Raw genomic sequence first — 20,834 nt, 5'->3', positions numbered from 1 at the left:
ATTTTTACTGGAGTATAGTTGATTTACAATATTGTGTTAGTTTCTGATGTACAGCAAAGTGAATCAGTTATATATATATATATATATATCTATATATATATATATATATATATATATATATATATCCACTCTTTTTTAGATTCTTTTCCCATATAGGTCATTGCAGAGCATTGAGTAGAGTTCCCCGTGCTATACAGTAGGTCCTATTAGTTATCTATTTTATATATAGTAGAGTATATATGTCAATTCCAATCTTGAAATTTATCCCTCCCTTTCCCTTTCCCCGGGTAACCATAAGTTTGTTTTCTACATCTGTGACTCTATTTCTGTTTTGTAAGTAAGTTCATTTGTATCACTTTCTTTTTTTTTTTTTTTTTTTTTAATTTTTATTTATTTATTTATTTAGTTTTTGGCTGTGTTGGGTCTTCGTTTCTATGCGAGGGCTTTCTCTAGTTGCGGCAAGCGGGGGCCACTCTTCATCGCGGTGCGCGGGCCTCTCACCATCGCGGCCTCTCTTGTTGCGGAGCACAGGCTCCAGACGCGCAGGCTCAGTAGTTGTGGCTCACGGGCCCAGTTGCTCCGCGGCATGTGGGATCCTCCCAGACCAGGGCTCGAACCCGTGTCCCCTGCATTGGCAGGCAGATTCTCAACCACTGCGCCACCAGGGAAGCCCCTCACTTTCTTTTAGAGTCCACATATAAGCGATATCATATGGTATTTGTCCTCTGACTTACTTCACTTGGTATGATAATCTCTAGGTCCATCCATGTTGCTACAAAAGGTATTATTTCATTCTTTTTTATGGCTGAGTAATATTGGATGGGCTTTATGTTAAAATATGGTGCTATTAATTCAACTAAAGGAGTATCTGTGAAATTCAAGGGAGAGAGGAAGGGAACAGACCTCTAAGCTGCATTTGGAGAGACCCAAGGACACTCCAAGAAGAAAATGTTGAATTTGTGAAGACATAGACATTTGCAATAACATTGTATGTTTGTAGAAGTAAGTTTTTCAGAATGCTAGAGGGTAAACTGAGAGCAGGGTAGCATGGAGGTGTTTCAAAGAGAACATCTGGCAGGTTAAAGAATTTAGACATTATCCTAAGAGAGACAGGGAACACTTAGCACACAAACATGATTGTGACATCATGGGATTGCTGTGGGATTTGGAGAGCAATCTGCCACTCAGAGATAGATGTGGCTTTTCATTTGTAGTAGACGTTAAAGGCTACCTTTTTGATGAGAGTGTATTGTTTCTCCTCCTCTTCTTCATTCTCATGCGAGAAACACACCAGTTCAATGGCCTGGGGTCAGAATCACACCACAGTGAAGGGATTCATCCTGGTGGGCCTCACAAACAGGGCAGACCAAAAACAACTCAACTCCTCTTTGCCGTCTTCCTGCTGATCTACTCTGTGACTCTGGTGGGCAACCTGGGCCCGATAGATGTGATCTACACCAGTGCCACCCTCCACACCCCCATGTACTTCCTCCTGAGTGTGCTTTCCTTCCTTGACATCTGCAGCACCTCCGTGTTCACTCCCAGGCTGCTGATCAACTTCCTCACCACTGACCAGCCCATCTCCTTCGTGGGCTGTGTGGTCCAGATGGCCCTCATGATCCTCCATGGCACGGGAGAGTGTCTGCTTCTGGCCATGATGGCCTATGACCAATTCATGGCCATCTGCCACCTTCTCGTCTACCACACCATCATGTCCAAGCGTATGTGTGTCCGGCTGGTGGCGGTCACCTATGCTGCTGGGGTGTTCATTTCAGCTGTTCAGACAGGGAATGCCTTCATCTTGCCCTACTGTGGTCCCAACATCATTGATCACTACTTCTGTGACATCCCCCCCATGCTCCAACTGGCCTGCTCAGAGACAACCATGGCCAATGTCATCTTGCTCGTCTTTTCTGCCTTGGTCACTGTCCCCACAATCTCAGTCATCTTGGTCTCGAATGCCTACATCCTGGTCACAATCTGTAGGATGAGGTCCTTGGAGGCCCAGTGCAAGGCCTTCTCCACCTGTGCCTCCCACCTCACTGCCCTCTCCCTTTTCTATGGGTCTGTGTTCCTTGTATATGTCCAACCCAACCCTGAAACTGCCTCAGCCTGTAACAAGATCCTCTCTGTGTTCTATACCATTGTGATCCCCATTCTGAACCCACTGGTCTACAGCCTAAAGAATAAAGATGTCAAGACCTCTGCACAAGTTAGGGTTCTTAACCTAAGCAGAAAAGTAATTTGTTAGAAAAGTATCTGGTAGCCCATAAGATAGAAGAGAAGCCTAGAGAACCCAGCCAGGGCAAGAACCAGGAGAGGCAAGGCACAGCTAAGAGCCTGCCACAAGAGTAGTCTGTGCAGGATGGCACCATAGGAAGCATCACCTTTGGGCATCCTCCATGGCTGCAGCTAGCACTGCTGCCCCAAGCTTTCAACACAACTCAGCGGCTGGACACAGCCACCTGAACTAGCCACCACACCTCCTTCTATAGCTTCCAACTGTGTATCATCTCTAACTGATCCTAGACCTTCCCATCATTCCCTGAATCTCAAGTCCTAAGCAGGAGCATTCACCTGTCTGGCAACATTGCTATTCTACATCTCTTGATATATTAACTACATCCAGCATGGATATCTTACATCCACTGAGTTCCTACATCCACATTTCTGTTGTACAAAGCCCTGAGAGGTGGAAATAGGACCTCCTTTCACTTCAGAAGTGGGAGCTAGATTCTATATTCTTCCTGTCTTGAGAGTTCCCAAATATACAAAGGATCATTGAATGCCAAACAGTGAAAATGACATATTTCAACAGGAGAAACCTTCCCTACAAGGCTCTACAGGGAATGTTGCCCTTCTGAATAGATGATATTGGAGAAATAATCCATGTGGTGTTTGAGTATAGGAAGGAGATAGTAGTCACTCGACTTTGTGGGAGAGAATGGAGGCTCCAATTAGCCAGGGCCCAAAATGTGCTCTAAAGCAGTAATGAACTATTATTTCTATGTAAATGGCCAATTAAACAAAATTAAAGGCTGAAAGACCATACAACTTTCTTCAATCAAAATCAAATTACCTTGGGGCTTCCCTGGTGGTGCAGTGGTTGAGAATCTACCTGCCAATGCAGGGGACACGGGTTCGAGCCCTGGTCTGGGAAGATCCCACATGCCGCGGAGCAACTAGGTCCGTGAGCCACAACTACTGAGCCTGCGCGTCTGGAGCCTGTGCTCCGCAACAAGAGAGGCCGCGATAGTGAGAGGCCCGCGCACCGCGATGAAGAGTGGCCCCCGCTTGCCACAACAAGAGAAAGCCCTCGCACAGAAACGAAGACCCAACACAGCCAAAAATAAATAAATAAATAAAATAAATTAAATAAAATAAAAAAAAAAGAACCACCTTAACAACTAATGCTTCCATTAAAAAAAAAAAAAAAAATTAAAAAAAAAAAAAATCAAATTACCTTTATGTTTTTAGACAAAACCCTACTTGTACTGTAACAGAAATCAGCCTTACTAATTTAAGAGTGGGGAAAAGGAGGTGGAATTTATTGTGAAACCCAGATGTCAACTGAAGTTCAGTATCTTTTGGGGATTCAAATAAAATTGGCTTGAACGCTGTTCCATGTGTGGTAGTGTCCCCACATCCCTGACAACCTGGGAATCCTAGGTAACAGGAGATGGGCTGTAAATGTGTTTTATGCTTTGCCTGGTTACCTCTAACTCTGAGTTCCTTAATCCACTGAATTACTTCAGTTTATGAATCAGCCAGGGAGGGAGAAAAAGCATGGGATTAAGAATGTGGATGATATAAATGAGGAAGAGGGAAAAACAAAACCTGACCATCTTAGATCCTGATGGGGAAGAAAATAGGGGAGTATAGGCAGGTTGGGTTAAGGGCAATACAGCTGGGCTTGAGGCCTGTGAAGAAGACAAAGAAGCAATTGCATCTCTGTCAGATAAATCATTCACCTGGAACTTCACAGATGTCAAAGTGAAACTTTTTCCTAGAAAACTAATTAATCCATGGGTGAACCTGTTGATCAATGCTTAGTGATGATATTGGAATCACCTCCTGGCTTTATGTACAGGTTTGAGGTCATTTTTCTTAACATACTGTACTAGGCTTCTCCAGACAAGCAGAGCCAACAGGATATATATGGATAGATAGATATAAGAGGAGATTTATTATAGGAATTGGCTCATGCAGTTATGGAGGCTGAGATCCACAATCTGCCATCTGCAAGCTGGAGAACTAGGAAAGACAGTGCTGTAATTCAGTCTGAACAAAAGCCTAAAAACCAGGGGGCTATTGATGTAAGTTGTGGTGAGATTCTGAAGGCTCCAGAACCAAGAAAAGCAATAGCTGAGAGCAGGAGAAGATGGAGGTCCCAGTTCAAATAAAAACAGCAAAGTCAACCCTCCTTGGCCTTCTTGTTTTATTCAGGCCCTCAACCGACTGGGTGATGCCCACCCACATTGGTGAGGGTCATCTTCTTTATTCAGTCTACCAATTCAAATGCTAATCTCTTCTGGAAACCCCTCACAGACACACGGAGAAATGTTTTACAACTATCTGTGCATCCTTTTGTCCAGCCAAGTTGACACATAAAATTAACCATCACACATACTAAGGCTAGAGCAGGCTCCAGCTGGTCTCCTACCACCTCCGCAACACTCCATCTCAGACTCAGGAAGTTAGGAACTGCAGTCTTTTCATGAAAATAAGCCATTTGCTTAATGAGAAAGTTTTCTTTAAATAATGATTTCCCTTAGGGCCAAGGAGACGCAGAGGACCAGGAAACAGAGAAGGGGAGGTGCCAACCCCTCCTTCACTGCCCTGGTAAACTCAGACTCTGCTTCTTAACTTCACCAATTCCTGAGCACGTGTTGCCAACAGCCCTAGGCAACCTAGTCACAGACTAAGAAGTGAACAGATTCCCCAGAAATTGATAGGTGAGTAGCCTAAGAGGAATGGAGGGAAGACAAGGCAGAGGTGTGAGCGCAGGAGCAGCTGGTGACATGGCAAAGTTTCCCCAGAGAGACAAGGCATCCAATTCCTTCAGCCCCCCATATACTACCCTCTCCAGATGGACCCCAGCCCTCTCCTCCCCTCTCCCTTCACCCAAAACCATCTGGCATAGAACCCAATAGGAGTCACTGGAATGTTGGTTGGAAATTAAGTCAAAGTGTTACCTCTCTCAAGAGCATTTGAATTAAATTTTTATTCACATATCTTTAGAGCACCCAGAGCCCAGCCAGTACCTGAAGATCTAGAACTTTCCATTGGGTGGAAGTGAAGCCAAAGATAGGGGCAGATCAAGCCACAGGTGCTAAAAGGAAGACCAGTCTGTGGTCCCAGAAGGGCAGCCAAAGCACTGGGCTACAAGGGGTCACGGTCCAAGCAAGCAGTCAGTGTTGAATGAGTGCTTACTGTTACCAATGACTGGCTCCATCACCTGAGAAAAATTGGTCAGCCTTGCTGTGCCTCAGGTCTGTCCTATGTAGAATAGAGATGATCCCTAAAATCTCCTGTTTACAGATGGAAAGGGGGATAAATCACTTTGAATCTCCTGGATGTTCATCTTGTTCTCAAGGGTCTCAAACTCATTTAAACTAACCTTAAAAGTCTTTGGGGGAAAATGCAAGAGGGAAGAGATATGGGAACATATTGTATATGTATAACTGATTAACTTTGTTATAAAGTAGAAGCTAACACACCATTGTAAGGCAATTATACTTCAATAAAGATGTTTAAAAAAAATTTAAAAAAAATTTTAAAAAAAGTCTTTGGGGGAGGGACATTGTAATGAAGTGGGGAGTCGGCCCTGGCACTGGGATCTTCAATGGAAAACTCAAGCTCTCCAGCGGCTGATAACTTCACTTACCAAGTGTGATGTCTCTCCAGACATCACTTCCAGGGACAACTTGGGGCAGGATGGAAGGAGCCAAAATTAGATAAGACAGGGGCCTTCCCTTGGAGAAAGAATCCAAGACAGTCTAAGGGCATCTCCAACTGGAGCTGGTCAGAGGCAACTAGTATTACAAGGAGAGGGAGATGGGCAGATACCCTTCAGAAGATTCATGGATCCCGCTAGGGTGTGGCCGCCCTGCTTCTCCACAGGATCCTGAATGCTGTCCACACCCCCCACCAGTGTGATAGACCCCGTTTCATCCTTACCCTCTCCGGGACCTCAGAGAAATTGGCCAGTCCCAAGAAGCTGAGTTAGATGGGAAGCAAGCCTGGCTCATAGGCAGTGTGTGGGTAAGCTCTGTAAAGATGAATTTGCCCCATGGAGGGGTACCAGTCAATCTCAGACCCCATTCTTCTACTCTAAGATGCTCATAAAGTATGATGTTTGATAATTTGAGAGACTGAAGTTTCAAGGCCAGCCCTCCAGAGTCATTATCACCCAGAAAACTCTATGCCCAATAAACACTGTATCTGAAGCAGGACCTCAGGGTCTGAACAGTGAGGCTTCCCTTGGGTGTTACTATTGCACCCAACAGACAGTTTGCTGTGCTACTCACATGCGCTTTGAAGCTCAAAACTGCAATTCTTCATAAAAATGACCCAATCACTCAATTTACAAAGTTGTCAGTAAACAAGTGATGTGAGTAAAACTGACAGGCTCTCAAACTGTGCCCAGAAGACCAAAGCAAGAAGGAAGACCAGAGACAGACTTGAGAACTTACGGGCAGGATGGGATGTTTAAAATTTCTTAGCGGTTCCTATCTGACATCGTTGCCTTCATGCCTCTCCCCCTTCTGACTTCCACAGTCACAAGAGTTGGGCTCAGACATTCAGCCCAAATGTGGGTCGCTGCCCTGGCAGCCCCAGCACTGAGTCTCCACATTGGAGCTCCTGGGGGAAGCCAGAGTTTTCACTCAGTGTGATCGTCACAACCCATGGTTAAAGCCAACTCATTTGCCATGCTCACCCCTCATTTCCTCTTCCCCAGGCCCAGCTGTCACTGAGAAGTCACATGCTCCTAAATACAACCCAGATCTATTGGGTAATTAATCTACCTCCTTAGCCACCCAATCACTCTCCCAAATTTCCTTCTTCCTCTTTCCCTATGAACCAGAAATGCTGAGACAGAAGACTGTAGATTCATGAGAGCATAACATGAAACAGAAGTTACATGGGTCATGGAATCAGACAGGACTGGTGTCTGAATCTGGTTTTGCCATGTACAATCTAGCTTAACTTGTAAACAAGAAAGTTGTGTAAAGATTAAATACTTATATGGCAAAAGGCTTAGCATATAGCATGGTTTATAGTAGACGATCACTTGATACCAGCTTCCCCACTTCTTCTAGAATTATTCATTCTGGGCATTAAAAGGGCATTGGCTGCTGGTATCACTGATGTGGTCATGCAAAATGGCATCTTCATTTTGCTCTTCTGTGGCTCCAGCATCGTTAATCAGTACTTCTGCGACCTCTGCCTCTCTGCCTAACCTCCAACTTACCTGTGCTGACATTGCCAAGGTTGAGGCCATCCTCTTCCATTGTTCTGCTTACCCTCTCCATTGTCACTGTCTTCCTAGTCATGGTCAGAAGGATGCAGCCCCTGAAAGCCCAAAGCAAAGCTCCCTCCATCCATGACTTTCATCTTACTGTCATCTCCCTCTTCAATGGCACCATCGTGTTCATATATGCTCAGCCAAGCTCTCGAAGTCTCAAGACAATGGGCTAAACCCTGCGGTCCTGTAGCAGGACGGAGCCAAGACAAGTAATCAGATCTTGCAGAGCAGAGTAACTCTAAACCAAGGATGAGTCAAAAGCCAAATACCAGGAGAAGAAGGATAAGATTTCAAAACCCAGGTCAAGATAAGAAAGGCAGCATCATGAGTGAAATCAGGGTCAGACACAAAGTTAGACCAACAGGTGGTACCCTTGGGGGCAAGACAAATATCAGATTCCTTGTCCTTAAGGCCATTGGAAGTCAAACCTAACTTGTGAGGAGCCAGACTCAGAAACGGGTATTTCAGATCCCTCCAGACTCCTGCTTATGTATAAAATTTGTTTGGAGTTAAGCTTCTTTTAAAGACCCATCCTCTCCTATTCTGGCACCTGACCTTGACCTCTCCTCCACATCTCTATTGCCCCTGATAAGAGACAGTGGCCAAAGACAGCACTTCAGAGGCTGCAGTGAAGCGTACTCTGTTCCAGCACCTGTTTCCTCACCAGCCTCTTTTTTTCATGAGCTCTCCACTCCCAGGACAGCATACAGACACAAGCACATTTGTCACTGGGACAGTGCTGAATTATTCCCGCAGAGTTACATTCCTACAAACTCTGCTCACCGTTGTTATCTGGCTGTGTATCTCGCTTCCCCAACTAAACTGCAGGCTCTCTGAAGCAGGAACCAAAGCTCATATTTCATTTCATCCCCCACTGAGCCTAGCACAGTGCTGGGTAGTTAATCAGGGCATATTAATTAAGGCATATGTATTTATATATATTTCACCTCTTCCTCTTTGGATTTTCGGCTTTTAGACGGCAGGAGATAAAAAGAATACCAGTTGTTGTTATTCTATAAGGCTCGGGACTTTATGAACCACTCTGCTCCCTGAAGGAGGCATTTGCCCAATAATGATCATTAATAGCTAATATTTATTGAACATATATTATGTGCCAAGAATTCTGGGAGGCACCACATACACACTATTTCATTTAACCCTCATAACAATTCTATGAGTAGGTTATGCCTATTTCACATATGAGAAAACTGAGAGTCCAAGAAATCTAGGGTCAAATATAGTTCAATGGCAGATCCAGGTCCAGCTGATTCCAAAGCCTATGCTCTACTCTAATGTCTAAAACCCCTTGGGTTTTTGCAGAAAATTATACAAGTTTACTTTTCTACTGCTTCCAAAAAATCCAGAGAACTTCTCCCTATTTCCCACCAAGGCCCAGCTTTTCTATTAATCCCATAGAGTCTTGACTCCTACCAGGAGTTTTCAGTTCCTACAGAGCACCTGAAGAGCCACTTGGAAGAGGAAAAAAGAAATGGGATAGAAGGGGCAGGAAAAATTAGGAAATGAAAGGGCCCTTGGTGCCCCTGCTCTGGCCCCACTCCTTTTGCCATGAAAGGAAGCCCCAATTTCCTAAGCCAGTTACCTCTCCGACATCCCCTTCCTGAGTTCCATCTTAATGCTAGTGTAGAGTTTCTTTGTGAGTCACAACAAATAATGAAGCCACTTTTTCTTCCAAGGCAAGTCCAGGCTGGTTTCAAGAGTAGACAAGCAGTGATTCACCGATTGAATCATCAATGGGGCGCTTGGAGAAGGAGTGACGTTGCTTAAAGTAGCATCTCTCCCCCAAATCAGTGAAGGGTCTATTCAAACAGGATCTCAATTTTTCCTTGTGCAAAAGGAAGTATTTAGAAAATATGATCTAAGGAATGTCACTTCCGGTCCTGGTATTCACATGAAATCTGAACCCACTTGGCAGTACCAATGAACCTATGTATTGATAAAACATATACTGATGGGGTAACCTGCCTTACAGGTAATGTAACTCTGTTTTTCTTCTCAATTATCAGGTGGCCAAAACAGGAAGCAAAATGTCTCCCCCAAAAACAGGAAGCAAAATGCTCCCAAGTCACCCTGAGTAAAGAATGGATTGTCAATTGATAACTTTTTGAAACACCACCAGAAAACCTGTTCCTCAGCCAAAGCTAAGTTTATTAGACTTACTATAATAAGAGAGGATACAGAATCTTAGTAGTTCTCAATAGGAGGAAATAAATGGAAAATATTTATAGATTTTGGGGGTCTGGATTCAAGTGGTTTAAGGTGGATCTTCCACATCAAGGAGCAGATCAGGACTGGACAAAGTCTGTGACATTATAGTTTAGGATTGACAGATACAAGGGGGAAGGGCCTGAAAGCAAATCTTGGTAAGTAAACTACTGTTTGTTGAGAAAATTATTTACCCAAGTGAGTGATCTATTGTCTTAATAGGAGAGAGGTTTGCCTAGAGAAGCAAACTATTTGTTCAGATAAATTGGCCTGCAGGAATTTCATGAAGCAAACAGTGAAGTTATTTATTGGTTTACAATCATATCTTCCTAGGCCTGAATTTCTGGGAACAATTAGCTAAGTCATGTTGCCAAATAGGAAGTCTCAGCTCTCAGTCCCAATAGTTAAACTATGTGGATATAGATGATCTCCAAGCTCAAGTTCAATTTACTTTTTTTTAAACTACCGTGAGACGCTATTCTGTTCCCATGGAAACTGAACTTCACCTCACTTCCTCCCACCAGTGACATTAAGCCTGGGCTATAGTGCTGTGTGTTTCTCCCATCCCACCCCACAAAGTGAGCAGAGATAGTTAATAGAGAAATAGTTTCAGCTGAAGAAGTGCTCATATCACTTGTCAATCAGGCTTGAAAGAATGGGGTTGTATAGAACCTGCTACTAACAACTAGAACCTTCTCATGTTAAAAAAATGAATTGTCATAAATGAGTCGTGGGGACGTAATGCACAGCATGGTGACTACAGTTAATGATACTGTCTTGCATATTTGAAAGTTGCTAAGAGAGTAGATCTTAAACATTCTCACCACAAGAAAAAAAATTGTAACTACGTATGGTGACAGATGTTAACTAGACTTATTGTGATCATTTCTCAGTATATGCAAATATCAAATCATTATGTTGTACACCTAAAACTAATAGAATGTTGTACGTCAATTATATCTCATAAAAAATGTTTTTAACTAAAAGTCAAAACAGTTTTAAAAAATTGCCTTAGGTCAATTAGCTAGATGCTGGCTCAGCAAGTGTGAAGAAAGGGCTTCTCAGAGGAAACAGGAAGGAGCCTGGCCCGAGAAGCATGGACCATCTGAATTAGGAGAGATGAGCTAGAACTGGGGTCACAGCCAAGAGAAGACGTTTGCCCTGGAAGAAGATATCAGGCAGCTGAGGCTGCTGTATTAACAGACAATACCCAAATCTCATTGGCTCACAGCAGCAGAAAGTGTATTTCTCACTCGTGTTCACGTCTATCATGAGTCAGTAGTGAGTCTTCTCCTTTTCATTCCAAGATTCAGGCTCATGTAAGAGAAGCCCCTATATCCTGGACATGGCTGGTGTCATAGCAGAGGGAAGAGAGGGGATATGGGAGACCACGGGTTGGCTCCTGAGGCATCCATGCTCAGAGAGGGCACAAATCACTTCCATTCACACTCACGGGGCCACACCTAGTGATGTGACCAAGCTTAATCTAAGTGAGGCAAGAGAATGGATAAGAATTCTTATCCGAGAGCTCCAGGGAGGAGCTCTGACTCTTAAGCATCATAATGAAATCTAGCACGATGAAGGAGACATTGCATTCATGAGTAGAGGACTGGCGGCATGAAGGGGCATTTGCGGGGTAGATGCATCAGACACCTTGTGCCGGTTGGGATGCAGCGCACAGGTCAGAGGACTCAGCACTGTTTCACTTCTACTGGCGAGATTCAGCAGGTCTCTCCCAAGTGAATAAACCCCCTCTTACCTGCAGGAAACATGGGCAATCCAGTCGCTCATCTGCTGTGACTCCCTCCCAGATCTGTAGTCTAGGGACTGAATTTCTTTTACCCAAACAAGTGATTTGCTGAACAAGGCATCTTGCTTTATGAGGTGATTTCCCCTGGGATTGGGGAAACCCAAGTTGCCAGAGTCCCCAAGGAGTGAGCCAGCGTCTTCCTTCCTGGCCTGGGAAAAGCAATCTTTCTATATCCTGTTCTCACTGGACTTGGCCCCCCAGGGCCCATATCTGAGGGTGTCCGTCAAAGTTATTGATAACAGTGAAAAGTTGGAAATACCTTATTGTCAACCCAGGGGGACAAGTAAATGATGCCACACATACACAATAAAAAACATGCAGTGATTAAATACAATTATATAGACTATTACTTATTGATTGATCCAGGGAAATGCCCATGGCATGAGTGAGAAAGTAAATGACAGAATATCTTGTGTAGTATAACTCTGTTTGATTCTGTTTATGGGAAATCATGGTCATGATTGCATTGAGAAATTTATAACACGAACACTCACTAATGTCCATTTTCTGTGGTGGCAGGATTTTAGATGATGTTCTGCTCTCTTCTTGGTTCTTTTCTGTGTTGTTTAAATTTTTTACAACTAGCATGTGTTATTTTTACAAAGACAATAGAGCTATTTTGTAGGTGGGAAGAATTATGTTTTTTTTTTTAGGTGGAGAGATGTATTTTCAATATTGTTAAGTGAATAAAGCAAATATAATATAATCCCATTATTGTATATTTATAGCAAATATACATGCTTGTTTCCCAGGGACATTCTGAGGATCAAAGGAAATAACAATTGGGGAAGTCACATCTAGACCATCAAAGAGGGCACATATGTTGATGTCATTATCACTTTCAGTCATTTCTTGTGAGACCTGGGGATTATGTGGACTTGTGTCCCTGTGCACATCTCGGCCTTTTGAGTCTCAGTAACCTGAAGACAGGCCCACCAGGGATGGACACTGTAAATGAAGGGCATCTGTCCTGGCATTTGATGGAGAATCCCTGCTCCTCAGGGGTTCCCAGACAACCCTTCTCAAGACCTCTCCAGCATAGCTTGGAGACAACCTGCAGTTCTAGGACTGCTCCTGGGAGGACCAGTCACAAATTCCCACTGGCACATTTCTTAACTCTAGCGGTCATGATGAAAAAAACTAGATGAAACTTAAGACGGGAGTCTTCCCAGCTTTGTTACAACTGGTTGAGAAGTTCCCTTGAGAAAGCTGGTCAGAGGCAATTAATGAAAAGGGGAGAGGAACACCCCAAGAGGTCTGCAAAAACAAGGCTCATGGATGGATGGTCTCTGCTCAACCACATGTAAGTGGGCTGAGAGGTGGAATCCTAATACCAGTAGGGGCTTAGATTCCTTTATCCTCCCTTCCTCATGAACCATGCTCACACCATTCAGATCTGATCAGCCCCTGCACTGAGGTGACTGGGGAAAAATTGGAGCTCAGAAGCAGTGCACAGTAAGGTTGAAATTAATTTCCTTAGGGTTGTACCCAGGGACCTCTTGGCTTTTTTTTTTTAACATTTGGCTGCATCATGTCTTAGTTGCGGCACGCGGGATCTACGTTGAGGCATGCGGGAATCTTTCCTTGTGGCGGACAGGCTTCTCTCTAGTTGTGGCGCAAGGGTTCCAGAGCGCGTGGGCTCTGTAGTTTGCAGCACGCAGGCTCTCTAGTTGAGGCACGCAAGCTCAGTAAGTGTGGCGCGCTGGCTTACTTGCCCTGCGGCATGTGGGATCTTAGTTCCCTGACCAGGGATGGAACCTGCGTCCCCTGCATTGTAAGGCAGATTTTTTACCGCTGGACTGCCAGGGAAGTCCCTGGGGCCTCTTGGCTTTTACTGCTCACATTCTATCCTCTCTTAGCTTCAACTACCAGCTTTACTTTGTACACCAGAGACCTTGGAGTTCTCCCTGACACTACTCTCCTCCTCACACTGGCATCTTCAGCCCATCACCAAATCCTGACATATTTACAGCCAAACATCACTCGAATCCATTTACCTCTGTCTGTCTCCACTACCCTCCACCCCTCTAGTTTAAGCTATGAATCCCCCCTGGATGATTTCAACATCCTCCCAACAAATCTCCCCCATCTATTGGCCCTCCTCCTATCATTTCCCCACAACTGAATTTAGAGTGATCTTATCAAAAAGCAAATATGGCCATATCATCTCCCTGGTTAAAATTTTTTTATGGCATCCCAGAAAAAAAAAAAAATCCTTAACATAGTCTCGGGTACTAGATAATAACAGTGTAGGCTCTAAACCTGACCACGTGAATTCAAACCCCAGTTCTGCCACTTATAGCTGAGCCTTTGGGCAAGTCCCTTAACTTCTTTGTGCCTTGGTTTCCTCATATGTAAAATAGAGATTTCAGTAGTACATCTCATAAGGTTGTTGAGAGGATTAAATGAAATTAATGGTGTTTAGACTAGTGCTTGATACACAGAAAGCACTCAATAAACGTTACAAAGCACTGCCTGCCTGCTGGCCTCAGCTTGCACACTCTCCCTCTTTGCCCTCTACCAGCACTGGCCCTTTATTCAGCTCTTATTCCTCTCTAGGCTTGCTCAGACCTCAGGGCCTTTGCATAGGCTGTCCCCACTCTTCTCTCCTATGAAAAACTCTTCCTGGGGAAAAACATCCTTGGTCTTCTGGTCAAAGTTTCAGGCTTATAGCACTAAGTACCTCCATGTTGGAGTTATTGCTCCAGTTGCAATTTTCAATAATTTGTGTGATTATTTCTAAATTCCACAAGAGTGGGCACTACGTCTGTTCACTCCTTACCATTGGCTCCTTACTTCCCACTCTGTGCGTAGCACACAGTAGATGCACAATAAACATATTCTGAATGACTGAATATGTCCGTCAACTCTCAAGCTTCCATCTCCTATGCAGAACTTTCTGCTAAGCTTCAAAATGGTAGAGCAACCTGTCTCCTGGACCTGTGTATTGGGCTCTCCCAAATGCTATCAAAAATGGAACTTACCACATTCCTCCTCAAACCTGTTACCTGTTAGAGTGAATGACACCATTGTTCACCCCATTACCCAAACGAGGACCCTGGATGTCATCCTTGACTGCCCTTCAGCCCACATATCCAATTAATGAGCAAGTACTGATAAACCCATCTCCCAGCTATTTCCCTAATCTTTTCACTCTCTCTTTGAGCAAGGATCTCATCTACATTGGTCACCATTGTGTCTCCAGTCCTAATAATGGGACTTGATTATTTGTGAGTCAATAAATAACACTATCCCAGCCAAGGCCACTGTGGTCAGCTGCCTAATGTAGCTCCCTGCCTCCTGTCTAACTTCCCTTGAATTCATTTTAACACCTTAGGCTGACCATGTCACCATCCTGTTTAAACTCCTCCAGCAGCTCTCCACTTATAGGACTCTGCTCTCAAGGCCAGTCCTCCAGGAGCTGAGCAGTATTTCCTCATGGTTAACAGTGACCAGTACTGGTTAGTAAATGTTTATTGTATTTACTTATTTATTTATTTTGGCCATGCCCCGTGGCATGTGGGGTCTTAATTCCCCGACCAGGGATCCAACCTGCGCCCCCTGCAGTGGATGCATGACGTTCTAACCACTGAACCACCAGGGAATTCCAAGTAAATGTTTATTTTTAAAAGGCAAGGGATAAATAGTACCTGGACTAACCCTGGGGGTCTGAAAACTCGTTTCTTCACCCATTCACTAAAGCTCTTTCTATCAAAAGAAATTTATTGGGAATTCCCTGGTGGTCCAGTGGTTAGGACTCCTTGCTTTCACTGCTGCGGGCACGGGTTCAATCCCTGGTCAGGGAACTAAGATCCCACAAGCCATGCAGCATGGCCAAAATTAAAAAACAAAAATTGTTTATGAAATTAGTTGAGACTCCAAACTACTGATCACTGTACTTTACACACAAATATCAAGCAATTAAAGTTATAGCCAAAAGTGGCAAGTTCCTGTACCCAAGGAAAGAGCAGAGGTGTCAGAGAGAGAAGTGGAACCCATCCTTGGCTCTGTAAGGTATCCATGGGAACAGGAGATCTTCAGAAACTCTCAGGGACTTTCTCATCTTGAGATGACCTCCATCTTCATGAGCCGCCCCTCTTCTGACCTTGATAAGCCTTCTCTTTTCTTTCATGTCAGGACACCTCATTGTCATTCATGCACTCTCACTGCCATGGCAGCCCCTCATCAACATCTTAGCAGAGGAACTGGAGGAGGCTGTCCTGCTTTCTCATCCAGGAATTTATTACTGTCAATCCAGGTCCTCCAGGGTTCAATCACACCCATTGTTTCAGCCAACTCACCCCTTAACTCTATCAGTGTGCTAGAGATGAGTGAGCCCAGGTCATGGAATTATTGAAGAGACAGGCCAAGCAAAGCACCCCTGCCAGCTTCCTTCTGGTTTTCTCTGTGCTGAGGTCTTTAAGGACCACAATAACTAACATCTCTCCTCTCTATGCTAATTCTGAACCAATTAAGAGAGACGAGGTAGAAGCAAGGCAGACAGAGAGCAAAATACCACCTGCATCACTGATGCAACTTGATACTGCAGAACATGACTCATCCTTGTAAATTGTCTTCTTAAAAATTAGACAGACAATGACCTAGTTTTAAGGTCTACATTACGGAGAAATAGAGCAGAGCAGAACCTGTGCTTCCAATGAGCAAAGAAGAGAGCAAAGCAGAACTACACACATTCAGTGCCTTAACCCAAACCCACTGATCACAAAAGGCATCCCTCCTCCAGGAGAAGAGGGGGTCAGGTGTATTACACAATGGATATCCCTCTTTAAGAAAGGAAACATCATGAGCAGAGAAGAAGCATCCCCACTGGTGTTCTCCATAGGTAAAATCTGTACATACTTTTTATATTTCAAGAGGCTGAGTTGCCAATAGGTACTGATAGCACAAAGCCATATTACCAGCTTTGACCAGACACCACCTATTTCTAGCTATCCTGAGATACTCTGAAGAGGCCCTGCCTTATTCCTCCTTTGTTCTCAGCGTCATCCAGACGATACAGAATTCCAAACGTTTAACAACCAGAACGCCATGGGCACCAATCAGAACAGATGCTCCAACAATCAGAACCTACACTCAACCAATCAGAACTGACGTCCAACCAATGACGTCCAACCAATGACAGCAGGCCCTGGCCAGTATCCCATACAAGGGCTTCCCCTCAGAACAGCAGCCTTGGTTATCTGAAAACCCAAAAAGCGAGGATGCTTAGAGGCAAATTCTTGGGAGCATGACAACAGCTGAGAAAACTTATATAAACATGAGGGCCCCTCTGGGGAGGTTAGGGATGTAGGCGTGTGAACACTCTGACCTGTGCTCTCTGGTGAAAGAGCTCACCTCCAGTTCTGCCTTCAGAACCATGCCCTGCACTGGACCCCAATACCACAAATCTGGCATGTCCTACTGCCTTCAGTTATTTATAGCTAAAACACAAGACTTTGGTTCTTTGGTCATGGTTTTGTCGAACTGGAGTTTTCATATTTAATGTAGCTGCCTATTCTCCCATACAAATATTTTTCTTAGTTAGTGGTAAATAATAAACGACTTTGTTTTAATTTATTGCGTTTAGTTTTCTCCCCTTGGATTATTAGCTCTGTCAATAGAGAGAGATCTGAAAGCCCAGTCGCAGGGATTTCCCTGGCGGTCCAGTGGTTAAGACTCTGCACTTCCACTGCTCCCTGGTCAGGGAAATAAGATCCCACATGCCATGTGGCACGGCCAAAAAAAAAGAAAAAAAGAAAACCCAGTCTCCTAACAACTGCTCAGGAGGCCTGTATCAATAGCCAGGGGTGTCCCCAGCTGGGTGTATTAGTGTCCTAGGGCTGCTGTAACAAAGTACCACAAATTGTGTGGCTTAAAACAAGAAAAATATACTCCCTCGTAGTTCTGGAGGCTACAAGTTCAAAATTAAGGTGTTGGCAGAGATGTGCTCCCTCAGAAGCTTCAAGGGGTGGATGTTTCCTTGTCTCTTCTGGCTTCCAGAAGCCCCAGACATCCTTGGCTTGTGGTAGCATCACTCCAGTCTCTGCTTCTGTCTTCACATGGCCACCTTGCATCTGTATCTGTGTCTTCACATGGCATTCTCCCATATCACCTCCTGTATCTCCATTTTCTTTTCTTATAAGAACACCAGTCATATTGCATTGAGGGCTCACCCTAATCGAATATGATTCAACTTGATTACTTCTGCAAAGACCCTATTCACAAATAAGGTAACATTCACAGGTACCAGGGGTTAGGACTTCAACAAATCTTCCTGAGAGATACAATTCAACCTACAACACTGGGAGAAATCACTGCTCTACTGAGTCACCTTATATTAATGATGACATTAGGTCTGATTTCCGTGTCACTGGCCTTGAGGACTAGTACTGTTGGAGCCTTTGCCCCCAAATAAATTACAAATTAATACTTTCATGTATTCCCTCTCTGGACCAACATACTGGCCTCCAGCACTCACTAGTGATGCAGTTCTCCATGGAACAGGAAATTTGGGGAATAGAAAATTATTATAACTGTATAATAGACATATGATTATTACTTGGACTGAGTTCTAATCCCACGTTCTTTATGTACTAGCTCTCTAATCCTTGGGCAAATTGATTCTCTCACTAAATATAAATGGACATAATGTTTTTTTTATGTTCTATACATTTTTACAATTTATTTTATTGAAGTATAGTTGATTTACAATGTTGCGTTGATTTCTGCTATATAGCAAAGTGATTCAGTTATATGTATATATACATTCTTTTTCATACTCTTTTCCATTATAGTTTATCACAGGATATTGAATATAGTTCCCTGTGCTATACAGTAGGACCTTGTTGATTATTCATAGTTTGCATCTGCTAATCCCAAACTCCCAATCCATCCCTCCCCCTGCCCCGTCCACCTCGACAACCATAAGTCTGTTCTCTATGTCTGTGAGTCTGTTTCTGTTTCGTAGATAAGTTCATTTGTCATATTTTAGATTCCACATGTAAGTGATATCCTATATTATCTATCTGTCTCTGTCTGATTTACTTCATCTAGTGTGATAATCTCTAGGTCCAACCATGTTGCTGCAAATGGCATTATTTTGTTCTTTTTTATGGCTAACATTCCATTGGACATATGTACCACATCTTCTTTATCCATTCCTCTGTCGATGGACATTTAGGTTGTTTCCATGTCTTGGCTATTGTGAATAGGTAAATGGGCATAATATTTAAATGAGAAAGTATTATGAAGTTTCAATAGCTGTTTAGGAAATGAGTTAGCACATGACTCACAGTAGGTGATCAATTCAGGCCAGTGTCCCCCCCACCCAGTTCCTCTAGTACTGCCCATTCTGGGGGAATTAAAAGAGCTTCAGACACTGACCCCAGGGTCTGCCTCTAGGGTACAAGCATGTCTTACTTGGTGTCTCTGCAGTGACAGGGGCACCACAGGGAAGAACTGCACCCGCGTCACCTGGTTCCTCCTGCTGGGGCTCACAGAGCAGGCGGGGCTCAAGGGCATTCTCTTTGCACCCTTCCTGTTCATCTACTCAGTTACCCTCACAGGCAACCTGGCCATGATCACCCCGATCCACGCAGACCCGTGTACTCCTTGCTGAGTATCCTCTCCTTCATAGACTCCTCCTCCTCCACGTTAAACACCCCCAGGCTGCTGGAGAGCTTCCTCACCTCAAGCCAGTCCATCTCCTTTGCGGGCTGCGTGGTCCAGATGGCCCTCATGACTCTCCACAGTACTGCTTAGTGTCTGCTCCTGGCCATTATGGCATATGACCGATTTGCTGCCATCTACCACGCTCTCCTCTACCACACGGTCATGTCCCAACGTCTGTGTGTCCAACTGGTGGCAGCCACCTGTATGGCTTCTGTTGCCAATTCAGCTTTACTGACTGGGTACATCTTCAAGCTGCTCTACTGTGGTCTCAATATCATTATCCACTATGTCTATGATGTCCCCCTTGTGCTCCAAATTGCCTACGCAGACATTGCCAAGGCTGAGGCCATTGTCTTCTCATCTTCTGCCTTGATTATCCTCTTTACCGTCACTGTTATCCTGGTCTCCTATGCCTACATCCTGGTGACTATCTTCAGGATGCGTTCCCTCAAGGCTCAGAGCAAAGCACTCTCCACCTGTGCCTCCCACCTCGCAGTCATCTGCCTTTTCTATGGCACCATCACCTTCATGTATGCCCAGCCAAGCTCTCACAGTTCCATGGAACCGAACAAGGTCATGTCTGTCTTCTACACAGTGATCATCTCCATGCTGAACCCTCTGATCTACAGCCTGAGGAATAAAGATGTGAAGCCTGCTCTAAAGAGGAGATGCCTTGACATGCTGCCTTCCTAACAGAGAGTGGAACATTCTATCCTAAGCCATAACATGGTAGAGACAACATAAAACATGAATAATATTAACACTTGGCTAGAAGGAATTATGTGCCAGCACTATTTCAAATACCTTTCACATATCAATCCATTTAATCTTCACAACAAGAGGTTGAAATAAATACTATTATTATCCCTTAGGAATCTGAGGCACAGAGAGGCTGAGTAACTGGCCCAAGGTCACACAGCTAATAAGAAGCATAGTCAGAATTTGAATCCAGGCAGTCTGGCTCCAGAGACCATGTTCTCAACCAATACATTATATTGCCTTTTTCTGATAAGTGCATCTTACAAACAGACAATGGGCACCGTTTTTCCTAAATTCCATATGTCATAAGGAGGGGCTAGATCATGGAATTATAAGGTGGTATGGGCAGAATATGGACTTTGGCACACCTGAGTTATGCTGCCTCTGAGTGATTCTCTCTTTAGGCAACTGTGTGATGTCAAGTCAAGGTATACAACCCCCTGACCCTCAGTTTTCCCAAGTGAAATGGGGCACTAACGCCCATCTCAACTGGTTATCATAAGGTTCCCATGAAGATAAAATGGGCTTACATGGGGTCTGGCACAAACAGTTATTCAGACCATTGGGTTCTTTTCTTCCCTGGGGAAACCTCTCCATGAAACCAAATTTTTGTACATCAATGTTTTTTAAGTGTGAGACCATATCAGATAAACTAAAAGGTCCTACTGTATAGCACAGGGAACTATAATCAATATCTTATAATAAATCATAATGAAAAAGAATATGGAGAGGGCAGACAGCAGAAGCAAGAAGAACTACAATCCTGTAGCCTGCAGAATGAAAACCACAATCACAGAAATATAGACAAAATGAAAAGGCAGAGGATAATGTCCCAGATGAAGG

At 44.0% G+C, this 20,834-nt stretch overlaps 2 protein-coding genes across 2 annotated transcripts; both read left to right on the top strand.

The window, feature by feature from the left end:
* The first annotated feature begins 1,147 nt into the window (after positions 1-1,147).
* Positions 1,148-16,673, top strand: LOC118899587 (olfactory receptor 1009-like). Its single transcript, XM_036861351.1, has 2 exons — positions 1,148-2,212; positions 16,563-16,673. The coding sequence occupies exons 1-2, from the start codon at positions 1,148-1,150 to the stop codon at positions 16,671-16,673; spliced, it is 1,176 nt and encodes a 391-aa protein (XP_036717246.1).
* A 136-nt stretch (positions 16,674-16,809) lies between these two features.
* Positions 16,810-19,925, top strand: LOC118899586 (olfactory receptor 476-like). Its single transcript, XM_036861350.1, is given in 2 exon segments — positions 16,810-16,859; positions 19,115-19,925. Coding segments are annotated over 2 exon segments (861 nt in total).
* The last annotated feature ends 909 nt before the right edge of the window (positions 19,926-20,834 follow it).

Source organism: Balaenoptera musculus, chromosome 8 (genome assembly GCF_009873245.2).
Source record: "Balaenoptera musculus isolate JJ_BM4_2016_0621 chromosome 8, mBalMus1.pri.v3, whole genome shotgun sequence".
Lineage (NCBI taxonomy): Eukaryota > Metazoa > Chordata > Mammalia > Artiodactyla > Balaenopteridae > Balaenoptera > Balaenoptera musculus.
The sequence above is the reverse complement of the archived record's forward strand: the minus strand, read 5'-3'. Positions and strand labels throughout refer to the sequence as shown.